The sequence below is a fragment of the Momordica charantia genome (genome assembly GCF_013281855.1).
Source record: "Momordica charantia cultivar OHB3-1 chromosome 8 unlocalized genomic scaffold, Mcharantia_2.0 BLBB01000008.1, whole genome shotgun sequence".
Taxonomy (NCBI): Eukaryota; Viridiplantae; Streptophyta; class Magnoliopsida; order Cucurbitales; family Cucurbitaceae; genus Momordica; species Momordica charantia.
The window spans coordinates 25,284,960-25,299,690 of NW_028275166.1; the positions used below are offsets into that span (position 1 = coordinate 25,284,960).

The 14,731-nt window shown below is 27.9% G+C and overlaps 1 protein-coding gene across 2 annotated transcripts; it reads right to left on the minus strand.

Annotated features, from left to right (window-relative positions):
• Positions 1–702: 702 nt before the first annotated feature.
• Positions 703–4,206, minus strand: LOC111022405 (uncharacterized). Of its 2 annotated transcripts, none has more exons than XM_088128270.1 (7): positions 3,993–4,206; positions 3,827–3,887; positions 3,134–3,201; positions 2,714–2,855; positions 1,213–1,293; positions 1,010–1,120; positions 703–913 (listed from the first exon to the last, which is right to left on the minus strand). In XM_088128270.1, exons 1-7 carry the CDS (start codon positions 4,112–4,114, stop codon positions 848–850), a joined length of 651 nt encoding a protein of 216 aa, XP_087984396.1. In that variant the 5' UTR covers positions 4,115–4,206; the 3' UTR covers positions 703–847. The 2 variants fall into 2 exon arrangements, with proteins under 2 accessions (XP_087984396.1, XP_087984395.1); XM_088128269.1 differs by having other exon boundaries at positions 3,827–3,898.
• Between the last annotated feature and the right edge of the window lie 10,525 nt (positions 4,207–14,731).

Sequence of the window (14,731 nt, forward strand, 5' to 3'; positions counted from 1 at the left end):
AATGTGTTCAAACTCCATAATAGTCGTCTACCTTAAAAATTAATTTGGTCTGTCTACCTTAAGAATTAATTTCTATGTATTACACAAGAAAACAAAAAAAATAATATATATATATAGATTTAGTAAGTTTATATGGTACAACTTACATTTTAAAAATGAATAAAGTTTGACATGCCATTCCAAAGGTAAAGACAAAGTCTTTTCCAAATTTTGGTTAAGAAGTCAATTTTTTACTTGCTAGTAGTTTCACCCAACAATCTAAAAGCCAATTTTTTTTTGTTTTGTTTTTGTTTGTCATCCTTCTTTGCTTGATTTGAAAGTTTGAATCTCTTTGTAACAAATGTCTATGCTATAGATTGCTTTAACATAAAGCTCATTTTCACACTCATGTGATTAGTTATTAATTTTAGTTTTTATCAAAAATGACAGAGAATCCAACCAACAAAAATATCCGAATTTTTAAATTTAAATAAGTTGTAGATTTCAATCACCGCTCTTATATTTGAACCTAAAACATGAAAAATCCAATCGAAAAAGTTTCAAAATAACAAGAAAAAATAACCCACATCTCGTCCCATACTTCTAGAAAATAACAACTTAGACTCAATTTGATGAAATAAAAGTTTAAAGTTAGATTTAACTCACCCATTAAATACTGAGGTAAAAGTTCAATTTGTTTTTTTTAAAGCTTATGCACAAATGTAAGAAAAAATATATTTTTTTCAATTATTGATATAAAATTACACTGAATTAGAATAAAAGAAAAATATTGACAAAATGAATAATATATGATATATTGATTTAAAAAAAAAAAAAAGGTAACAAATATTGAGTGTCTGTATAAAGCCTAGACAATATGATGCAGCCTTCTCTCATCTTCAAAGCTTGAAATATCATCATCATCATCAGAACCCTAAATTCAAAACACACAGTAACAAAACTCTCAGTCAGCCATGGAAACACTTTAATTTTCCACCCTTTTCTCGGCTTTGAAAAAAAAAGAACTCACCTGATATCGATACCGATACCGATGTCGACGAATGCTGTTTTGAATGGCTGTGATCGTTTGAATCAATACGTACATGGGAAAAATAATTCCACTCGCTCTTAAAAGAAGCACCTGAAAACAAAAACACACAGTCGAAACGCTTAATTAGTATTACTCTCAAAAGAACATTCCCGAACACGGGGCGAATCGGATCGGGTACTCACAGTGGCTAGTGTAAATGGGTAGTCTGCAGTACCAACGGCAACCACATCATAGAAATGTCTCACCAACAATACTAATGTAAACTGCATAGAAAAATATATATATTAAAATAAAAAGTGTGAACTTTTTTATAAAGTCACAAGGGAATCTTAGTATCAAAAGGGTAAATTTGTTTTGAAAAAATTGAAAATAAAAAAATAATAATAAAGTGGCTAAGGAAAGGAATGGTAGGCTGCTAGGGCCCTAACCGTTATTTGTTGGGTTGGTGAGCTACATTCAACTTAATTAGAAAAAATAAATAATAAAATAAAATATTGAGGAAGGTTGAGAAATTTGAATTTTTTTTTTTTTAATGTCAAATAGGTCATGAACTTCTCAGACAAAATATCGATGGTTTAAGAATCAATTAAACATTTGTACCATTTTGTATCTAATAGATACAAAATCGATAGAGTTTTTAAAGTTTAAGAACCTATTAGAGATTTTTTAATGTTGATCTATTAGACACAAAATTAAAAGTTCATCTATTAAATAACAATATTAAAAAGAAAAGAAAAAGGAACTTTTTAACATGGTGGGTGGAATTAGGGAAAAGAATGAAGTTAGTGTTTGGCATAATGACTTCCAATTATGTAGTGGTAAGTTACACCCACTTAGTTTTTTTTTTTTTTTTTTTTCTTAATTTGTTTATGATAATGCAACAATCAGGCTTTGTTCATGTAAATGGGCTTAGCACCAATTTTCAAGCCCTATTGCATTTTAATGCTTTAGGGAAATAATAAAAGCCTTCACTTTTTGACTCATCATGTGTTGAATTTTTCTCCCATAATAATTAAGGTCTGGTTTAATAATTGAATTTAAAATTTTCCTCTTTTCTTTTTTCAAAATTATAAAATATATTTTAATAATGGAATGTTCCGTCACTATAAATTTAACAAAATCTAATCTTCACCTTTAAATTTCATCTAGTTAAACATTAAATTTAAATAAGCGGTAGAATTAATATCTTCCATCAATTTTTTTCGAAAAAATTCGATATATACCTTAAAAGTTATCCTCTATGTCATATCCTCTATTAGTTAAGCTTCATATTTCTTTCTTATTCTTTTTATTTTTATTTTTATTTTTTACCTTAAGATTTGTGGCTAAATTAGAGCATTATTGTATTAAAAAATATTATTTTTGTAAGTACTATGACATTTTGGGGTCCGAGTTTTGAGGCTTTTTGTGGAGTGTACTTGGACGCCAATCTATTTCAATATATTCTATATTTGACTAGTGAACTATTACTATTAATTAGGGAAAAAAAAAGGCAACATCACAAAAGTTGAATTTTTTCCCTTTTTCATATACCAATTCAAAATATAGTGGCAGGATTTAAATGTAAACCAATTAACCAATCGAACTGTAAAATAAAATTAAACCCATATTTAAATTACAACTAAATCTAAAAAATTTAATTAATAGATTTAAGATTAATAAAAAGGGGGGCAGAAAACTTACCGTGAGAGCAACCGATTTACAACAGGAGGCACCACGGTCAGCGGTGGTGGAGCAGGCGGAGTCCGACGCGCCGCCATCCGCGGGCGGCGAAGCCGGTGGCGCCGCCTCTTCTTGCTCGGTTCTCAGGATTTGCAGACTATCCCTGCGAATAATTTTCCATCCCCATTTAATATAAATTCAATGCAATTAATTAATTATAATTCCTCAATATTCGAGAAAATTAATTATAATTCCTCAAGGTTGGAAAAAATCGCCAGCAGAGCAGATGAATTGGCTGTAAAGCATGTCTGGCTCGTGCTTCAAGAACATTTCCTCATCCCTCACTATTACAGACTGTGGAGCATATAGAATTTTTTGTGTATAAAAAAAATTATTTGAAGTAAAATGGAGAAATTAAAATTAAAAATTAAAAGAAAATACCTAATGGTGACACCTGGATCGGCGTGCTGTAGCTTCTTAGAAGGTGCCGTATAGCCTGGTTCGTAATTCTGCCCCCAAAAAGAAAAAAACATTTTTATTTCTTGATTTTGAGAAAAGAAAATAAAATAGAAGTAATAATAATAAATTCAGAACACGACGCGGACGAGTTAAAGATTTAAATAAATTCAGAACAACACTTCAAACATTTATTCATAATAATATTTATTTTTAAGTATTAAATTGAAAACCTTCTACTGTTGCAACGTTGTATTCTAATTCTTTGTTTAATTTTCATTCCATATATATTATTTGATAAATTAACAAAATAACGTATTAAAACCCAATTAATAAATACCAAAATAGGTTTTTTTTTTTTGGTTTCAATTAAACAGGGTCTAAAAAGATGAGGGAGTTTGAAAATTCAACTATAGGAACAGGGAGAGACTTGAAGTCGAAGAAAAATAGGAACTCCTCGCGACTGCCCAAGAATTCTTCTTCTTTTTCCATACTTTTATAGCTCCAGAGATCAAAATCATAGAGAAATCGACGTTTCATTCCATAAATTTAAAAAAAAAAAAAAAAAACCCCCAAATCCAGAAGACAGAGAAACGCAGAAATTAAAAATCAACGAAAACCCAGTAATAATTTCGCATAAAAAAACCGACCCAGAAACTAAAAAGGCAAAAATGGAACCTGGAGACAGATTTCACAAACTGTGCTGCCCTTCTCGGTGCACCATCTCTGAATACAACCTCTATGAGCAAACTGAAAAATGTCAAAATCAAGAGAAAAAGTAAAGAAATTGAAGAAGAAGAAGAAGAAGAAGAAGAAATTGATGGGTGTTTGAAAATTGATTTACCTTAATGGTTCCAGAGCAGGAACAGGGGGCTTCGAGTTGGAGGGAGGTTTCGAATTCTTCTTCGTGGCAAATTCTACAGCGGCAGCTTTCGTACAGAGTTTGAATATCAAACTCTTCCACATACACCATCACCTCTCCCATCTTCAAAATAATTAAAATCAAAAAGCTCTGTTTTCTAATTCTCCCTTCCAAATTCCAACCCCTCTTTTATGGATTCTGAGCTTTAAATAAAAGAAAGACGGAGGGTGTGAATTTCCGGAAACGCCCTTGGATTTTTTTTGAAATTTTTAGTTAATCGGGGGACAGACGTGGACTTTAAACGCGTTGGATGGAGGACTGTAACTCAACTCAAGCTCACACACGCCAGTTCATAAATTGGGAGTATGAATCCATCGAATTTAAGTCAAACAACTCCCAATTTTTCAATTTCCTTCTTTTTCCCAATAATTTCTTTTTTTTTTTTTTTATGTGATGCGGCCAAAAGAATAAAATCACCGGTGATTTATATATATATATTAGTTAGTTAGTTATGGATCATCCTCTTGAATCTCAGGTTAAAATTAATGTATGTTTTAGTCCGGTTTAAAATGTTTAAACTTAATTCTTTAGGTTGATGTGTGGAGTTGGCAGTGCAACTGAGACGCTGGTGTAGGCTTGGTTGGAATAAGTAAGACTTTGTACTGATGTTGTTTTCGGTTACGTACATTCAAAAGTTTAAGTTAATACTTAGTATGAGTTGTTACTAAATCAAGCTTAAGTTAAATTCAAGAGATTGCATACTTTTGAGAAGATGTGGTTCCTTTTGTAAGGGTGTACTATTGTGATGGCGTCTCTATCTATCTTTTAGTAAATATTCTACTGATAACTAGAAGATCATCTATTGACAGGACTAACGTTTCATCAACTGTCAGCAAATTTTCTGTCGATCAAAATCCTATATAGGTTGGAGCTAAATTGTGCTATGCTTCTAGATTAGTTGGCCTTTCCTTGTCCTCGTCCTATTCGAGTTGAGGCCCAAAGATACGGTGTCTCATGAGGGTGACGATTTGTATTTAATTTTACCCCTAACAACTTACGTTTAATTATATTATTTATATACTTGTAAATGTTACAATTTCTAAATGATAAACTTACCTAGTATGATACTCAGTGAATGACACAAATTTAGAGGAGGAGTTAAATTACCAAGAGAAAAAAAAAATCAAAATTTCTACTAACTTTAGAAATCTGGAAGATAAATTAAAATCTTTAATCTCTTAGGTGGCCTAGTTAATCCCCTGACCTACTTTAAATTTTTTTACCACCGAAAAGAGTGTAATTGAAAAATGTTAAAACGTGAAAGAGTAATTAAACTAATAAGAATTAAATTGAAAAACAAAACACCCAAACATTAAAGACTAAAAACATCAATCTAACCTTGAAATTAATTATATGGATTCATCTTGCCTATTTCAATGTCATTGTTTATAATTAAATTAAGCTCAATCTCGAAATATTATCACATAATTTTCTTGACCTTATCACATCTCAAGTAATCATAGTATAACAAATTTTCTTAGATGTGGTAGGTTCAACTTTTCACCGTATTTTTTACCGTTGTAATATTTAGGAAAAAAAAACCTACTAATATTTAAGCAAATATTTAAATATTTTACGGTATTTTTAAAATCCTAATTTAACCTATAATATTGATGTTAGATCGTTCAAAATTATAAAATATCGACATGTTGATAAATATTTTATTATTGTCATCGAGTCAACATCACAACCTAAACCAGGTCGACTTAGATGATAATAGCACATCTTTACCTCACAATAATCACTTTGATTTTGAACTCGACCTAGTGGAGAATTGGATTTGATCATGCACCATTCAACTTCAAATCTAGCACAAGGGTTGAATTTGAAAATGACTGAAATTTGGATGCTTATTTAAGAAATCTAGGCTGGAGATAAAGAGCTCTTTGACGTCTAAGATGGCTCGCGGGGAATTGAGTTAGAGGAGAGATTTGAGTACTCGGTCACTCATATGTGACTTCCAACTTGATGTCATGAAAACTTATATTAAAGAAGAAAAAATTTAAATCCAAGTAAAAAAGACAATAATAATAATAAATATATAAATAGTTCAAATACTATTTTTCTTCACGTACTTTTAACTTTGTTTCGTTTTAGTCTATATATTTCAAAATGTTCGATTTGGTTGGTGTACTTTTAGAAAGTTAATATTTTGATCTCTATTTACAAAATCTTAGTATAAATTTTACACGCAAGGAAACTTTTCAATATAAATTAATGGCTATTATTTAACGAATAAAGTGTCGTGTTAAATTTTTTATCGAAATAAATGAAAATGATCATTTTTAAATAGTATAACGATCAAAATATATAAAAACTAAAATGAACTACTTCAATCAAAATTGAAACTATATGGGCATAAATTGGATTTACACAAAAAAAAAAAATTAAAACAATTGAGGGGATGTCAAAAGTGTTGTATATTCTTATTCATTTATTGATAAGAAAGAAATATTAAATTATGGTTTAAATTTATGCATTTTTATATCTCAGTGTCAATTTCGTGTCGTACTTATCAATGTTTCAAATTGATGATCTGTAATATACTTTCAATATTGGTCTTTTGTATTAAATGTGACAGGAATGATATGACACTAATGTAATTAATTAATTTTTAACTCTCGTTAAGAACCCTCCACTTGGATTCAAGAATTTCAAAGATTTGGTCAAAATCAAAAGAGTTGTTTAGGAAAGATTCTTGTAATTGTTTGTTTTTTACATCAAATAATAGGAAAGTGATTCATCAAAATATAATTTATTAGTATATTTCTGATAAAACCAATCTTTTTATGAATGATTGTCTGCCTACTTTCTCATCAATTATTTTATAATAAGATCTTACTTAATATAAGTGGAATTAAAGTTTATTCACATTTTATTGTCTTGTTTAGTTTTATTTTAATCTCAAGTTTACGAATATCTTCAAATCGTGAAATTATTTATCAAGAATTTTTTTTTTTAAATATAAGTATTTGTGTGGCTTTGTTAATTGAAAAGAGTGGTAGGCTTTCATTTCAATAAACTAATTAAATATGGGCTGATTCGTTAATTAATTATCAAATGCTAATTAAAAGAAAACATATCATGTGTTAGGGATGATTATTTGTCTCTGTCCCATTGAAAATAAGCAAAATTAGAGAACATTTGTGACCCTATAAGTATTAGTTAAGGAAAAAAAAAGTGTGTCGACAAAAATAGCAAAAGATTAATATGAATTTTATAAAAATAGCAAAATTGAAAAGATAAATAACCGGATAAGATTTATAATAGACATAACTATTCCCCTCATTTTTAATTGGTTTTGAGATGGAACCCACGAATATTAATATGGTATCACAATCCAAAAGCCCAAATGAGTAACCGATAAAAAAAATGGATCCGGCCAAGATCGATGAGCCAAAAAGAGCTACCATTTTGAACATTTTAAGGATCTCACGTTGAAAAAAAGACCGAGACTACTTTCATTGTCAATTAAAAAAAAAAAATTCCATAACCCCATCCTCAAAGATGCTTTCATTCATGATTGGAAAGGAATATTTGGATAAAGAACTGTTAATATTCTACTTCAAATCCTTTCATTGTTTTTGCCCATTTCCACACTCCTTTTAGATTCCCTTTTGGTTCGTTATTTCATATCAATTTGTCTCGTAATGACATAAAATTTTGAGATTAAAATTAACAATGAATGTTATCAAATGGGCAGTAGTAATTTTTGTTTGGACTGCATAAAAACGATACTTAAAAATTCCTAAAAGTAAGGAATCATTAATTTAACCTGAAAATAAAACATATATTAAGATAATTTAAAACCATATAGAATGGAGAGACTTGTATGGAGGAATACAATTTCAAATGTCTAAACATCCTTTTAATTGGATAGTTGATTGCAAAGATTAAATTATTGCAAACAAATAAAAATATAAAATAGAGAAATTTGGATTATGATTTAACCTATTTAATTTTATTCGTAGAAATAAATATCAAAATAAATTACTATCAACATTATGATAATGTTATGATGATGCTTTATTTGGAAAAAGTATGGCACTATATTAATATTACTTAATTAAATATTAATATTTGTTGTTATGATTTGAATGTGAAAACACGGTGCTAAAGAATATTAAATAATAATGATCAAAGAATTAGAAAGACCATTTTAATTAATACCATACATGATTGGATTAAAAAAAATATGAAGCAAATCTCAAGCAAAGATTGAATTTGAAAAGATAATAGAGGAAGAGGAATAATGAAAGATGCCGCTCTCTTGAATAAAGAAGGCGAATTAAACATTATAAATATAAAAATATACGTGACTTGATTAATAATCATAGAAAAAAAAAAATAAAACTACCCAATTTAATATATGCTTTGTATGATGATGAATAGTACTATAGAGTAAAATATTTGATGAAATTATTTTGAATAAGAAAATTTATTTTAGGGTCAAATTTTACATAAATTTAGTCATTACATTTAAAGAACCTAATTCAATACTTGAATTTTAAAAAACTTTGTCACATCTATCAACGTTAGATAATGCTTCTATTCAGTATTTGTATTAACATCATAAATGCAACACTAACACGTGATATGCTTTATTAGATAGATTTTCACTAAGTTGATATGATGTGATCTAGTATTATAAACTAACAAATATGTCACGTAATAATTTATTATTTGTGTTAATAGCAGAGACCATATAAAATCATATTCTATGCAGCTCAGTGTCAAGGCACAACTCTACTTTCCTTAATAAGTCTAGCTTAAATTTTTAAATATTGTTTTTTCTTAAATTTATTTTTTAAATCCAAAGACAGAGATATAACACTGGAAATATAAGAATTAAGAAAAAGGGTAAATTTTCATCAGAAAAAAAGAGGTAATTAATATATGAAAATATAAGGACAATTGTGGAAAGTATAATTGGACGTGTTAAGAAGAAAAGCATTCGATAAATATGGAAATAATATGGTTAATATGGTTATCCACTCATTCTCGTAGGTTGCGTTATGACGTGGCATAATTATCGAAATAAAGCCACGTGTTAATGGGTCATCTTTGCCAATAAAATCTTTAGTGGATAATGTCTCCCTCAAATGGAAGATCAATCCTATTTTCCCCTTTTTTTCTATAGAACAAGTAATTTATTACTTTTTAATGGCCAATTATGAATATATCATTATTGTATTATTTGAAAAAAAAAAGTACCATTTTTTTACTTTGTTAATAAAATTTCTCTTTAAACTACATCCCCAATCTATATTCTTTGCTGTTTTAGTATTTTAGGCATTTTTCAAGTTCAATTTATAATTATAATCTACTTGGTTTGTGTTTGTTTAGTTTCGGAACTTTACAAATTTTAATTTTGTTAGTGTAATTTTTATATTAATAAGTTTCTACTATTAATATTGTTGCCTAATTATTGACATTACACGACATGACTATAGATGATTTAGAGAGGAAGGATGAAGGAGCCATAAATTATTTTTAATGTATTATGTCTAATCACCTCATTGAATTTATCCAATTTAGCCTACTTAATTATAACATATTATATTGCTAATTTAATTATTGTGTCATGTCAACATTAAGTAATCATGTTAATGTTAAACACTTCTTAGAATTATAATTAAAAATTTAGGTATTCAATTGAAACTTTACAAAATTCAAAGAATAAACACACCACTAATGATTTAGATTTTCAATTCAATCAAAAAAAAAATTTAACGATTCACCATATATTAATTTCATAATATATTATTTTAGAATATTTAAAACTTTGACTATGTTTATGTAACTGATTCAACCCAAAAAATTGGACCTATTTCTTCAAGTTTTGACCTTATTAAGCAATCCAACATGGAACCACCTCAAAACTATCCACAACACAAGTTTATCAAATTAAAATATATATATAAACTTAAATTCGCCAGGTCACTAAGTCAAAACGTAACTATAAAATGATGATTATGGAAATTAATTAACGATCTCGATAATACTTAAAAAAAAATCATATTTAAAAGATGTTTTCGTCAGCGCCTTCGAATTATTGATAACCAAAAAAAGAAAAAGATAAGATAAGAAAAGAGAGGTATATAATATTACTTCTAATTGCCGATTAAGGAGGGCAATATCGTCTTTTTACGCAAACTTGTCGTATTCGTAAAACTACGGCGTTTTACGCAGGCGTGTGCGTGTCTCATCCTTTAACAATTCAAATTTTCCGGTTTTGCAGGTTGGGATCAGGAGCGTGTGATTTAAAAATCAACGGTCACGAGGAATTTAAAGGGAAATTTAAACCGGTGGGCCTGGCTGATGGGGGCCCATCATCACCGGCCCGTTTCGGACGGTGGCCTGGTCTGCGGGTTTCTGTGATTCTGTGGGGCCGACCTAAAGTCACTTCTGGTAGTTTCTTTTTAAGAAAAAATAATAATATAATATATATTATAAAATTTTGGATAATTTTTGGTTTGGCTTTTGGGATGTTGACATTTGTAGTTATCCTCTCTCGTTCTTATCGTCTTAATCGTGGTTTGCAATTTTGGAGTCTCTTCTTTCTCTATCGTTGTGGTGTGGAAAGTGATATTTCTTCTGGATAAATTATCGTTGAGCTAAGTTCATGTTGGTTATTTACGTAGTGTGTTGATAGTATTAACTGAGAATTATGTGATGTAAGGTAGCAGCTAAAATATGCTGGTTGATTAATTTTGGGCAAGCTAACCAAAAGTTAAGTTCTCTAAACTATGATCCCATCCCAATAGGTCATCTCCGAAATTAGTCCACTTGACACGCTTTAGTTTCCGCGTCATGTCGTATAATCCATGATTCATATCTAAGAGTTAAACTAATAGGGTTAATAACAATAGTCTAATAGACATCAAATTAAAAATTCGGTGTATTTTGAAAGTTTAGAGATAAAATTTGTAATTTAACTAAACATAAATATTTTTCAATACCTAACTATTAAGTATGAGTTAGTTGAACAAAAAATATGTATGAAAAGCCAAAGCGAGTATAGCTCCGCGGTAATTGGCATATATCTTCAATCAAGAGGTTGTGAGTAGAATAATAATAATAATAATAATAATAATGGACAAACTTAATTTTTAATAAAAGAAAAATATAAACAAAATTTATATTTAATTTGAATTGAATACCTTAACAAAATATTTGGGAGCATTTAATAGTGGACCCATAAAGAAAAAACAGAAAGAAGAGACTGAGTACCTAAAGTTTGAAAAGTTGAACATAAAAGTAAAACAAACAATATAAGTTTGTAACTAATTGCATTTTTGCAATTTTGGTAGCAACTCAAAAGCTTGCCTTCAAAGTAAAACATGAACCAATGAATTTTCTAAAATTGCAACAAATGGCATAGTTTAAATCTAGCATTCAATTACTAAACTTTATTTAATCAAATACAAAAATCAATTAGACAAAGCGAGCATAGCTCAGCGGTAATTGGTATATACCTCCAACCAAGAGGTTAAAAAAAATTCAAGAATCGAGTATCTTATTTCAAGGCGTTGATGTATGATCCGCTTGAAATAATTTTGCCATATTGAATTTTTATTACTTCTTACCAATAACATTTAGACGTGTAGTTTTTTTTGGTACGGTTTAATAAAATATGACAACGAAATGTTTAAACATATGGGAACATATCCAATTTCTCAAAAGAAAAGAGCATTGGCTATATGAAAAAGCCCAACCTAAAAATAATGGATGTTGGTCTTTCATGTTTCATCAAGCCCATATTGACCCAAGTTTGTTTTATTTTATTCTCTAAATATTTTAAATTTCTATTTTTCTTTGTGTGAAAAATACTCTACTAAATTCTTCCTCCTCATAATTAAATATTTGATAATTTATTATTATTAAAAAATTTCTATATATTGATCTCTTTTTGTTATCAAACTGAGAAAAACAAGATTTTTTCTCATTGTCCAAGAGCCAACATATTTATTTTCAATTCAATTTAAGTTCTTAGAAATATTTTTGAAATTCTAAATAATTTTCTTTTTTAAAAAGCTGATTTTTATTTTTTAAAATCTCGTTTTCCTTTTAGTGGAATTTTTTTTGGGAACATATTTCTATTTAACAAATTTCATTCTCACTTAAAACTTTTTACCACTTAAATTTATCTTTCTCTCTAAAATTTTCATCTTTCAAATTTGTCCAATTATTTATTTCTCCCTAACATTTTAATCTCTATCTAATATATTACTCTCATTTTTCTCAATCTACAAATTTATTTTGTCCCAGACTTTTTTTCTCTCAAATTTCAACTTTTATTTCTTTTTCTAATCTAACAAATATATCTCCAAACTTTCTCTATCTAAATTTTATCTTTTCCAACTTTCTTTAGCTATAATTTTTCTTTAATTTGTCATTTGTATTTATTTATTTTTCTTTAACAAATATATCTTGATTTTTTTTCTATCTAAAGTTTTTTTTCCTTTCTTTCTCTAGCATGTTTTTTTCTTTCAATTTTGCTTTTAATTTTTCTCTTTTTGTGTTTAGTTTTTTTCTCACTAATTATATATAAACTTTTCTTTTCATATCTTTACATTAGGGATACAAATATCTTTGGGTACCCACTCCATTAATAGAGAATGTGTTTCTAAACCTGCCTTGACTTTGTTTCTAATTCCGTTTTTTAAATAATAAAATTTATTAACTACTTTACTTGATCAATAAGTAAATATTAAATATTTTTTTAAAACTAATTATAGTAAATAATAATTGTTATATATTTATTTTTTCCCTTTTTTTAAATTCTAAAAATAATTAAAATTTATAACTAAACCAAGTCATTTTTTTTTATGAAGATTCGCGTTCCCAAACGAGGATTCCTCGACCCGATTCCCAGAATTAGAATAAAGTGGGGGAGGGATCTGAAAATTTTCATGATGATAAGAATGGAAAGACATGTTCGACTTTGGTCTCATCTTGTTGTTATATCTACCCGACATAAATTTTTTTCATCTCCCTTCAACTCTCTAACTTTTTAAAAAACAGAAAATCAAAATTGATTATCAAGTTTCGGTGGTTTGTTTTGAAAATAAAAAATAGTTATTATAAATTGAAAACAAAAAACAGAAAATGTAAGAGTAGAAATCCTTGTCATGCCACTCCAAAGAATAGTGATTTTGTCATTTAAAGAAAAACAAAATCATGCCACTAAAAATAATTAGATTTTGTAAATAAATGGGATGAATTTTTGCAGATGGACGAGTGGGTTTCTTGTGTCGAGCCACATCAGAATAATTTTAAGTGTTTTAAAAGATTAAAGATGAAATTGAAAATTATCATTATACGAGCACAATTTAGTATTTAACCTTTAAAATTTAAATATCAATCCTCAAGTCTAATTCAAATAATTAATATATATATATATATATATATATGGATTAAAAAATAGATTCTAATTTCCAATAAATAAATAAAAATAAAACCTTTATAATTTGAGTGATTATAACTTGCACTGTTGCACATGGCAGCCGAAAACAAACGTCTTCAAGTTGCTTAAAGAGAAAATCAATTTGGTAACAAAACGACATGTCGCCATCACTTGGGCTTTCACTTTTAATGCTCCCCTGCCAATTTGGACCCCATTGAATTATTGGAGCCTCTTCCAGTTTTTATTTTTTGCGTCCACATTTCATATTTATTGCATCATAATCTCTAAACTTTTAAATATTTTATAATATCTAAATATGTAAAATTTCATTGGATAATTATTTAATTTCCTTACTTTTAAGTAAGTTTCTAAGCCAAAGTGATACCTCCAATATGAAATTTGTTGAGATAGTTGCAGTAAATATGGAGTTGCACATATAATCTTGCAATATTTGTAATTATTTTTTAAACATGGTAATTTATTATTTATATATATATATTTTTTGTAATATTGAACACAAAATTGCTAAAAATATACAGCCCCAAATTCTAATGAATATTCATTTCTTATAATAATTAACTTTCCGAAACTTAATTTTTGTTCCTTTGAGATGAACTAAAACCATTTTATTTTGATACTACAATGTTAAAGCTAGTTTAGGCTTTTGTTTTCATTTTTTAATTAAAATATTTTCCTCAATCATGGTATTGAATTATTTTTTAGCTAAAAGATTCAACTTTCTATATAAAATATTTTGTATTGCTATGAAATTGATGAAGAAAATAAAGCACCACGAGAGAAAGAACAATGAGAGAATATAAAATTGGATAAAATATAGAATACATAATATTTCTCCTTTGAATTTCTTTATTTTGTTTGATTATTTCTAATTTCTCTTCAAAATTGTAGATTGATGACTATAAGATGCTCTACTTATAAGCAATTTGAACAATGAAATATAATTACAAGACAAATGACTTTTTAGACGTTAAATAAATGGACATTTTAAATATTATAATAATGTTTATAATATGTATTAATTAGAAAAACTCTCAATAGATATGTTTTGCTTATGGAATCAGATATTTTCACGAAGATATTTTTTGCAAATAGAATACATAACGAAATCGTTTTCAAAGAGAAAATTAGATATTTATTCCACATTTTAAATCCAAATTCCTTGCAAATCAACTCTTTGAAATAAAAGTATTTTCAATCTTTTTTTATCCCTTTCCTTTTCAAAAGTGGCTGC